The following is an 11,015-nucleotide window of genomic DNA, read 5'->3' as shown; positions in this document are numbered from 1 at the left end:
CTTTTCAACCAAACTTGGATGGTAGATGGACTTGGGGAACGTGCATGTTTTGCTGCAGTCGGAGGTCACATGGTAAGGTCAAAGGTCATTTTCAGGTCAACATTAAAGTTTACATGCAAGACTCTCTTATGACACCTAACTCCACAACCGTATGTCGCTTTTCAACCAAACTTGGATGGTAGATGGCCTTGGAGGACCTGAATGTTATGCTGCAGTTTGAGGTCATATGGTAAGGTCAAAGGTCATTTTCAGGTCAACGTTAAAGTTTACATGCAAGACTCTCTTATGACACCTAACTCCGCAACCGTATGTCGCTTTTCAACCAAACTTGGATGATAGATGGACTTGGGGGACCTGCATGTTATGCTGCAGTCGGAGGTCACATGATAAGGTCAAAGGTCATTTTCAGGTTGAACGTTAAAGTTTACATGCAGGACACCTAACTCCACCTAACTCCGTAACCGTATGTCGCTTTTCAACCAAACTTGGATGGTAGATGGACTTGGGGGACGTGCATGTTTGCAGTCGGAGGTCACATGGTTAGATCGAAGGTCATTTTGAGGTCAACGTTAAAGTTTACATGCAAGACACTCTTATGACACCTAACTCTGCAACCGTAAGTTAACTTTTCAACAAAACTTGGATGGTAGATGCACTTAGGCGACCTGCATGTTATGCTGCAGTCAGAGGTTACATGGTAAGGTCAAAGGTCATTTTGGGATCAACAGTAAAGTTTACGTGCAAGGCTCTTATGACAAGTGTTATTCCATCCCCGTCATTTCACAATGAAGTTTCAATATAATTCTATTGCATGCCCTCGCAAATCATGATATTTCTAGTTATTTTCATAAGTGGGTGAGACACAAAATTGCTTTTGCCTTGTTTATGAATCAAATAACATTGTTTTGATTGATGCACTCCTAATGTTGGATAATTACAAGGAATTAATTTTTACAAATATAGGGAAATAACACATACAAAGGAACAGTGCATTTTGCATTGAGAGGGTTAACAAGATTATGATATGAGGTGGTTTTCTTGATCCATAAGCTAAGGTCTCACTGCATTTCCAACCAAGGCACATGTAATGTGACCGTGCAAAATCTGAAGTTAATGAGTACCTCGAGCATGGTTTCTACCTTCATGTATGAATGAACGGCCTTTCACATTAATGTTTACTTTGTTGCATGACTTGCTCTCAAACTCATTTAAAATAATTTACAAGAAATTAGGACTCCAACGGAGTGCACAAATTTAGAGTGCATCAGGGTCAGGGGCTGATAAGAATCAATAAAAAGGGGGAAAAGTAAATTATTTCTCCGAGATATTACTTAGAATTCAGATATTCTTTTGCTCATACGTGGAAAGTTATATCGAGTTGGATGGCCATGCATTATACATTTAGTGCTTTAATTAATAAATTTCTATTTTCCTTTCAGTGTTTTGAATGTTTGGAAACTATTATTATTGTGAAATCTTGTTGTTTTGATTTCTTTTTCTTCTTGTGCTCTCTTTCTTTATTTTTCCTTACACCCTTCATATCTTGGTAAATTGCCAATTCATCCACTGCCAACTTGTCCACTCACCACATGGTCTAACTTCATTTGTCTGATGCCATTCCATCCATCAACATTTTGTCTAACAACCATTTGGTCCAATCATCACTCCGTCTAATCACCATTTCGTCTACTACCATTTCATCTAATAACCAGTTGGTCTAATCCCAATTTTCTTTTCATTCATTTTGCATAATTAATACTTCATTTTAATTAGAACAAATGGTATGTGGACTAAATGGTTTATTGGACCAACCGTTGGATTGGCATTAGACTACATGAAAGTATGACCATGTGGTGAGTAGACAAACTGATGATAGACCAAATGGTAGTAGACTAGTTGGCAATAGGACAAATTGGCTATAGACGAATTGGAAATAAAACCATATCTTCCCCACATCCCTTTCTCTCTCTCTCTCTCTTGCACACTATTCACTTCTACCCATCCCATTATCACTGTTAGCTCTCAACCTCCTCTCTATACTTTTCAAAAGATTTTTGCTTTACTTGCTTCAACTGTTTGGTAGATTCATTGAATCAATTATCAAATTAAAGAAAATGAAGGAAAATAGAAAGTTAAGAGATTGAAAGAAATGGACAAGACAAACAAATATAAAAGGACAGAGTTGAAGAAAAAGAGGGGATGAAGAAAGAAAGACATGTGAAAGGAAAAAAAAAGATAGGGGAAGAGAGATAAATATATAGTTTATACATTTGAAAAGTTATGAGATGGAAAGGAAAGAAATGGGAGACAGAAAGAGAGGAGGGGTGTGAGATGCGAATAGACAGGACAAGAAGAAGATAAATCAAGAGAGAAAAATACGACAAAGTAATAATAAGACAAACTAATATAAGAGACTGAAGATCTAAGTAAGAGGTGATAAATAAGAGGGATAGAGAAATAGAACAGAGTATAAGGGGATAAAGGTAGAGGGAGAGAGAGAGATGGAGCGAGTTAGGAGTTGTATAGAAGAGTGGCATACAAGAAAAGAAAGGAAGAAATTCAGAGATGAGAAACAGAGGAAGGGAAAAGAGTAATCAGTGTTACAGAGCCTCGCAAGAGGACAGGCAAAGTCCATGATGCCATCCAATGACAAAAGGAAGAAACTCGTTGAAATGACTTTCTTAGTAAAGGAGGAGAATGTGTCATTGTTTTATGGTGAAATATTTATTTACTTTTATTTTGGAACATCTATATTTCAGATATTGGGGGCTAAATGACTGCATTCCTTTAGTAACAAGTAGAGCAAAAAAAAAAAAGTGCAAGTTGCTTCCTACTGTCATTGGACTGCAGCATGGCTATTAAAATTTTACAGAAAGGATGAAAACAATTTGTTGCATTCTATTTAATCTCATGATTCTAAAAAAACATATACATGAGAACAGAGATTTAGAAAAGAAAGCAAGTTTATTGGCACAAATATGTGAACAAAACACTTATTTGGAGGATAATACTTGTATGGTTTACATCAGGGACACAATTATAACTGTAATCACTATTTACCAGTCGTATGTTAGTCAATAATCTATACAAAGGCTGCAGCTATACTTGTATCTTTGCCGTTTTGCTGAAGCACAAGCTTTGTGTCTGATGTGGCATAACGAGTGAGCGCAAAGCAACCACCGCCTATACCTGCTTGTCTTGCTTTAGTTGATGTTTTCCTATCAACTAATGTACGAAAAACCCACACCAATTCTTTGTCGATAAAATTATGACTAAGCAAGACTAGAGGGTATAAGCTTTATCAGATGTAGGTATTGATTACATCAAGTGTAATGGCAAAGATATCCCCAACAGAAGTTTTAGCCTGCTGCAAGGTAGTCACTAACTAATGGTGTACCTAAAATGTGGTTGGAAGGTAGCAAACAGTACATGCTCGCTAAATGAGCACATATTTCTCTGGATGCCTATAATCTTGCTAGGTTATCCATTAGGTGGTCACTAGCTTGCTGTTAGCAAGTGACTATCTTGAAATTTCTCTAAGGGTTAGCTTGCAGTCGCTGCCTAGATTAAAGGCTTGTCCTAGATACATTAAATCACATTTTAATATCATAGTGTACACATCATAATTGAATACTACAGTTCATTCCTTTAAGAACACCACACCAAAAGAGTGTAACTTTCACGAATTGTAACATATCAAAATTATTCTTACGTCTGATTGAAAATAGAGATTCATTTGATTTTTAGTTGTGTTTGATTGCAGCTCTTGAGTTCCAGATGCAGCAAGCTGTGGTTAGGTTAGATACTGACCACAAACTGCCAATAATCAACATCAACAAGCTCAGATCATAATTGTCAACGAAATCTACATTTGGGTAATAATAACAGTAAGATTTTAACAAGCTGCACAGTCGATGAATAGCCTGGTAATCAAAAATGAAAAAAAAATTGAACATGTTTCAACCACCAAAGATTTGTGCACGTCAGCACTCAGAATTTATACTCTTTTTGAATTTGTTACTTGACTGATTTAATCTAAATTTGTATAGCTTCTGATAGCGAATGTGCTGCAATGTGATGTGTGAACTACACATCATCTTATAAAGACAAAGTATGCATCTCATGCTACCTTTTTATGATTATATGTTGATTTCACAATATCAGGAACAAGATTTAAACACAAAATCTTAATATGGCTACTGGTTTACCACTTACTGTTTATATTTTTTTGTTATGGACAATACATGACAATAACATTTGTTGCATCACTAGTTTGGTATCTTGGATGTTTAATCAGGCAAAAATGAAAATAACTGTTATAATTAACCAAGGAAGATGTGCCTGCTTGAGATGTTATTTTGTTATATGGGAGATTGGGGCAGTAAACAATGGCTTGTGTTTTATTGCTCTATGTACAATTTTTTGATGGGATCTAGTTTCCAAAGTTTTGACATTTTTCATTTGGCAATTATTTTACATGCCTGTTAATGGTGATGATTTCTCTTTTTCTTCTCTGCAGATTTGAGCTGTAAAAATACAAAATACTATTTGCAAATTGGCAAAATAAAGTCACATATTCACCTATTCATCTCTCACTTGCTTCGGTTTGATTTCTGAACAATAATCACTTGGCACCAAATATATGCCACTGCTTGACAATTTAAGGTAAAATAAGCCAACGTAAAATATATGAAACGGAAGCACAAATAATTGAATAAATTCTTATGTCAAAACAATGCAAATTATGGAGTTGCTGTTTAAAAATGATTTTAATCTACAATGGTATGTTATACATTTGAACAAACAATGGAGGGTAGTAATTGATGAAAGCTGGGGTTAGATGTAGAAAAGGGGGAATAATTTGCAAATATGCAGATGCTGGTGAGATGATAGTGGTGATTACTGTGGTTGTTGATTTGGATTGACCATATCTTGGTTTGGAACGCCATGATAGCCTTCAGGAGGTCCTTGCCTTGGAATGGGCACTCCCATTGCCCCATTGGTAGGTCGTTCCTGGATGCTCTCCTGGTTCATGTGTGGTGAGACTGCATAGTGGGGAGCAGAAGTATTGACGGAAGGTGGAGGATGAGCCACTTCTGCAGGGGGTGGTGCCACTGGGGCAATGCTCTCGGGAAGTGGGTCTGGAACAGCGGCTTGGGTAGGAGGAGGAACCACTACAGAAGTAGGAGCAGAGGTTCCACTAGGACCAGGCGCGGCAGTATCCATCTCATTTCCGTCATCTTCATCATCATCCAGACCTTCATCCTCATCTTCGTCGCCTTCATCATCCACAGCTCTTCCTTTGCCACTCTTGGAATCATACAACAGCTCTATCTTCTTCACCCAGTATTCCTTCTGGAGAGCCATGATATCTCTTTCCGTTTTCAAGTTCTGCATCTTAGTTTTATGCTCTGTGTTAAGGAGATTCATCCTCTTCTTGTGCTCAACAATGTGAAGATTGAGGATTTCCTGTTGGATCGCATCAGTAAGAGCATTTCCTCCGGCTGCCATTTGATAATTAGAGGTTTGGTATGATTCCTCGTGCTGTTGTTCTGCTTTGCGTTTCCGAGCCTTCTTTTCCTCCTCCAGTTTCTTTGCTTGGGCAGCTTGAGCTCTGGCTGATGTTCGGGTAGGTGTTTTGCCAGAGCTTCTCCCAGATGATGACCTGCGGCCGCGTTTCCTTGGAGTCTTTCTTGCTGATGGTGCATAATCCTCATCCTTTTCATCATCTGGAAGTTCAGGTTCAGAATCGCTTCTCATTTCCCCTTCAAAGCTACCTTCCTCTTCATAGTCACCAGGGTTGTCCTCCATGGCTAGAGCGTTACTGGAAGAGAAGAAAATTACTTTCAATTTAATTTTTTCCACCACCTTAAGCAATACTTTTAAATGTAATAACCTTATTTTGCATCAAGTTTTGAATTTTCTGTGTTTTGTAATGACAATTACATTTTCCTTAACTCTTCATGCGTTACGTTCGCATGATTGCACATCCGTAGGAGTGTTTCATTCGCATTTTTGCACAACCACACATTTCCCATAGATGTCCCCTGTCCCATTGTTTTTCGAACAATTGCATGCCCCGGAGCGTGCCTAGCTACAATGTATAGCCTATACTATAGTATAGAGATCAGTTGTAACCCCCCCAAAAAAAAAATCAATACATCCTGATCACAGCCAGGAAGTTCATTGAAAAAGGAGAGGAGAAAATCAATAAAACCCTCCTCACAAACAATACCATGGCCAGGTTTATTGTTAGGAGTCTGTGACTCATGGCACGAATGTGAATGAGACCCTTTCAATGGAGTACAGTACCTTGACCAGGCAAAAATTTACTCTCTTTTATTTTCCACTATATATGGGCTATTTTATCAGATTATCATGATTTTGGTATCAATACAAAGCTTATGTAATGAACAGTCCAAGTGGATAAATAAAAATCATGCCACTAACACAAGAACCAAAGTAAAAGGGGGGCTAAATTTTGTTGGAAGTATTAGGAGAAAGCATTTAGAAAATGTAATTTACTATACATTTTCCATAATTTATCCAATAAATTTATATACGATAAGGAAGCCCAGGAAACACTCTACAAGTTTGCTACACAACATTTTCTTTCAAAATGATCAGATAAAACGTTATGGCACTCTAAATAACAGAGTGTATTATACTGTGTAGTGGGGATCACTGCTAAAATAATGCAACACACAGGGGGTTTACAGGTGAACGCATGAAGAGTTAATTCATTGAAATAAAAGTTTTGTTAGGGTAGATTCGGATCTTCAGCATAGATGTAGAGCTTGCTTGTGATTTATGGACTGATGAAATTTGTGCTTGACTTGCCACCTTGATGCACCCCTCTCTGCTGGATGTATTTACAGAATTATGGAACCATTTGTGAATAGCCATCACCCTGTTAAATTATCGGATTCACAAGGAACTTACTCATGAGCTCCTTGCTGGTATTCTTCATTGATTCTCCTAGCAGTCTCCTTGAGTTCCTGGCACAGTTCAGGCTGGTACCTAAACTCCGGATGATCCTCTGTCCAGTCATTCTCCTCATTGTCCTGGTCACCAAGCCCATCGTCCAGGTCAATGGACATCAATCGACAGATCTTCCTAGAAAGGAGTGTCATGTTGTGACGTTTGCCTACCATCTTGGCTTCCATGTACTGTTTGTATTCTTTCCGAGCGGCCTGGACCAAGTTCTTCCACTGGGTGCGGCATTTCTCACCACCCTTCCCTCTCACGAGATGCTCTTCAAGAGGACCAAATCTGAATATGAAGAACGAACACTGTGAAAAGGATGCTCCAGGCTGAAGATATTTGTATCTCAATAAATAGAGTAAAATTCACAGAGCAAAATGCTGAAAATTTGATCAAAATCGGAGAACAAATAATGAAGTATTGAAATATAAAGATTTGCATTATTCTGGTAAAACAGTTCTTGGCATGTCTTCATAAATATTTATTAGATGGGCTAATGAAAATGAAAATCCATGATTTATTGTTCGAAATTGACATGAAATGAAATACTCTGAAAATTTGCTTTGCCCAATTGATCATGGGCCCGGCAGCCACTGTGCAGCACCAGATCGACGAGGCTCTATCCCTTTTATTGTTGAACGCCAAACAGGGTAGCAGCAACTCCCATCTTTTAACGTCTTCTGGTCTGACCTCCCAGTTGTGAGACGGATGCTCTACCAACTGAGCCAACACACCGGCAATGAGGTCATATCCCCACTTGTTCTTTTGTATTTTATTATATTAAATTAGGGTTAATAAAAAATTTCTACCAAGAACTAAATCAATTGGATTGACAACTGATTAAGTACATTAGTTATTCATTGTTGCAACTTATTTCATCATAATGAAGACACATCATTTACACATTTATGAAAAAAATGAAACAATTATGATTTGATGTAATAACATAAGAAAGTGGAAAGTGGGGATGTGACATCAGCCCACCTAACAAATATTCATGAAGATATGCATTGATAACTGTGTCACTGGAATAATACAAATCTTGAAAATTGAAAAACTTTTTTTTCAGTATTTTGCTTTGTGGAATTTTACTTGGATTACTTCAGCCCAGATTAACCCTTTAATAGTCCACTCATGGGCAGCAATTTTTTTTTTTGGGGGGGAGGGGGGTGGATGGGGATGTGCCACTCTTCAAAATTATGTAAAATAACCTTTAGAAATGTTTTTCTTGCCCCCCCCCCCCCATCACAGATGGAAATACCAAAGTCATTTTCTTCAATTTTTTTCAATTTGGCAAATTTCTTACTTTATCTCTTTCAGGTAAAAATAACTTGAAAAATAACAATTACAGCATTGAAAGGAAAAATGCTGTTACCAATTTAAAGATTAGAAGCTGATCAGATATGGCTTCAAATATTCCATTTGTAAAATGGACTGAAATTAAAAGTAATAAATCATTATCCAGTATTCTGAATTGAATGAAAGGAGAGGAAAAAAAATGAATTAATCTATTTCTAGTGTGTGTTTTATTGCACTGGCCATGAGATTGATTTTTTAAAATAATTTTCATAGGGCAAGCATGGAAGCATAAATGCATGAAAATTATGAAAATTTAAAAGTTGTGCATGAAATGGATTAGAAAAGAGGTATATTGTGCAAATTCCACATTCCGCCAGTATAAGAGCTATATGTACAGCTAGCTATGTTTGACAGTTTAGTGTAAATAACTCCTTTTTTTTTGGGGGGGGGGAAGGGGGCTGGTCTGCCCTTTGAAAAGGCATAAAAAATAAAAAAATTAATCACATCTTACTCTTTGGCAATCGCCTGATAAATCTGTTCCCAGACCCTTCTCTTAGCATTGATGGAGGCTGTTTCTTTCCTTGGGTCGGTGATAATATCAAAACGATTCTTCACATGCTCGAAGAGAAAGAATTTCTCAGCAGTGTTCCAGTTCCTCGACCTTGGCCGACGTGATCCATACTCGTCATCTTCCATCATTTTCTACAAAGGCAAATTATGCGTAATAATTGATGTATTAGCAATATATAAAAATATATTAATAATCTAACAGGATTTTTCGAAGAGACATTCGAAAAAAATTACAAAATACATGTCACCAATCAGCATACATGTAGAATAGATTACTCATAAAAGAATTCTTTATTACTTCTCATGTTATATACATGTATATCAACAGATTTAATTAATGAATCTATAGTCTAGACCAACCTGTACGGTACAGAAATAATCAAGGAAATTAAAAGAAGTTAATTTAACTTTCACAACTTGGAGTATTACACAAAAGAAGTAGCTAATCACTATCATGATTATTAATTATCTGACTATTGCCTATTATGTTACTTTTTTGGGGTCATTAACAGTGCTAAATATAAATGGGGATAAATTGAGAGAAAAGGAAAAAGTGAATACATGATAGAGAAAGATATATAGGACAGAAGTTAAGGAACCCCAAAGAAAAACAAGTTAGAGTGGAGGGACTGCTTATATACTCAAGGCACAGAATGATACTAATGATTATGAGTCACTGTCAGGTATTGCATAACCCCCCCCCCATTGTATTATTTTGTTTTTAGGCCAGATGGAGGCTAGCACAATTAAAACTAAACATTGAAAGATAGATATCTTAATCATTCTGTGTCTTCCAACTAAATAGTGTCTTCCAACTAAATACAAATAAATATATTTATATTTAGTTGGAAAATGCAGAATGATATAAGCCTATATATAAAAAAAATTATAAACGAATACTAAAGAGAGAGAGAAAGAAAGAGATGGAAGAGCAGGGGCAGGTTGTTGATACTGATCTGATAGAATTTGAGAGAAAATGGAAAAATAGGATACCTGGGGAAAGGGGGGGGGGGGGTAGTTCAACCTAGGTAGGGACAAGACAAGTGAGGTAGAGGATGGAGGGAGGGGCTTGTATGGTGACTCGACCTCAAGAAGGTAAATAAGAGAGAATAAGCCATAAGGCTTGGCCTGATTGGAAAACGAAATTAATTACACTAACACTCATCATTATCAATGTGAGAGCAAGACACCTAACACACTTTGGTTTTATACATCTATACAATTATATTAGGCCAACAATTGTGACAATATGTATCCCTGGATTTGTCCAAGGACTGTCGAGCCTCTGCACACTCCAGTCAATACCCATGCTGTATTGTACAGCTACCCATTGACTACACACATTTCTAGCATTCATGCATACACAAACCTGTGCCAAAATGTCAAGTAAAATCACATGTAGGTTACATTACCGAGCTCATATTCTCAAGAAAAGTCTGATTTAAAACCATCCCAGAAGAATAGGAGGCTGATCATGAACAACTGCATGATCTATGGTTGTAAATCTTACCAGACATAAAGATAAATCTGATTTAATTATAATCAGAGGAATAAATTTATTCCAGGAATAAAACTGACTTACCAAGCTGTGTCCCTTCCACTGGCAGCTAACTTGCTATTGTGTAGAAGAATGCTATTGGTTTTGTGCATGTTCGAATTTCGCACTGCACTGTGTGGACAGTGGAAGCCTGTGTTCCCACGTAAACTTCCATTCACCTGTTCCAGCATACACTCCCTGTGGTGTGTGTATGGAGTGTGTATCCAGTGTTCGGTGCAGATTGTGTGTGTAGCTTGCCCTGGCTGTATGCAAATCAGGTCCAGTTCAGAGGGATTAAATGTTTGGGGGAGGGGTAATACTGGTGGAGGGGTAAGATTAGATGAGACAGGATGGGGTAGGAATCATAATGGGACTGAGACAAAGGAGGAACAAAATGATTAGGGATTATGAGTTAAGTGTGACTGTTCATGTGAATTGCCAGTACTGTTATCTTGGTGCTGGGTCAACAGGGCAATGCCCAATTCCCATTTATTTTTGTAATCCCAACTGATTAAGAATATATGGATACCAGCAGCTAGGGTTTGGCACTGGGGTTTGGCATATAGCCTTGTTTTAAAGAAAATGTACACAATCAATCTCTCCTAAAATTGCAACAATAGCAAAG

General features: G+C 37.4%; 1 protein-coding gene across 2 annotated transcripts; it reads right to left on the bottom strand.

Annotated features, from left to right (window-relative positions):
• Positions 1-2,945: 2,945 nt before the first annotated feature.
• On the bottom strand, positions 2,946-10,612 carry LOC121418665 (actin cytoskeleton-regulatory complex protein pan1-like). Of its 2 annotated transcripts, none has more exons than XM_041612647.1 (4): positions 10,436-10,612; positions 8,795-8,985; positions 6,943-7,272; positions 2,946-5,824 (listed from the first exon to the last, which is right to left on the bottom strand). In XM_041612647.1, the coding sequence occupies exons 2-4, from the start codon at positions 8,980-8,982 to the stop codon at positions 4,900-4,902; spliced, it is 1,443 nt and encodes a 480-aa protein (XP_041468581.1). In that variant the 5' UTR covers positions 8,983-8,985; positions 10,436-10,612; the 3' UTR covers positions 2,946-4,899. The 2 variants fall into 2 exon arrangements, with proteins under 2 accessions (XP_041468581.1, XP_041468580.1); XM_041612646.1 differs by lacking the exon at positions 10,436-10,612 and adding an exon at positions 10,266-10,289.
• Between the last annotated feature and the right edge of the window lie 403 nt (positions 10,613-11,015).

The sequence above is a fragment of the Lytechinus variegatus genome, chromosome 7 (genome assembly GCF_018143015.1).
Source record: "Lytechinus variegatus isolate NC3 chromosome 7, Lvar_3.0, whole genome shotgun sequence".
Lineage (NCBI taxonomy): Eukaryota > Metazoa > Echinodermata > Echinoidea > Temnopleuroida > Toxopneustidae > Lytechinus > Lytechinus variegatus.
This window is presented reverse-complemented; position numbering and strand designations above follow the sequence as displayed.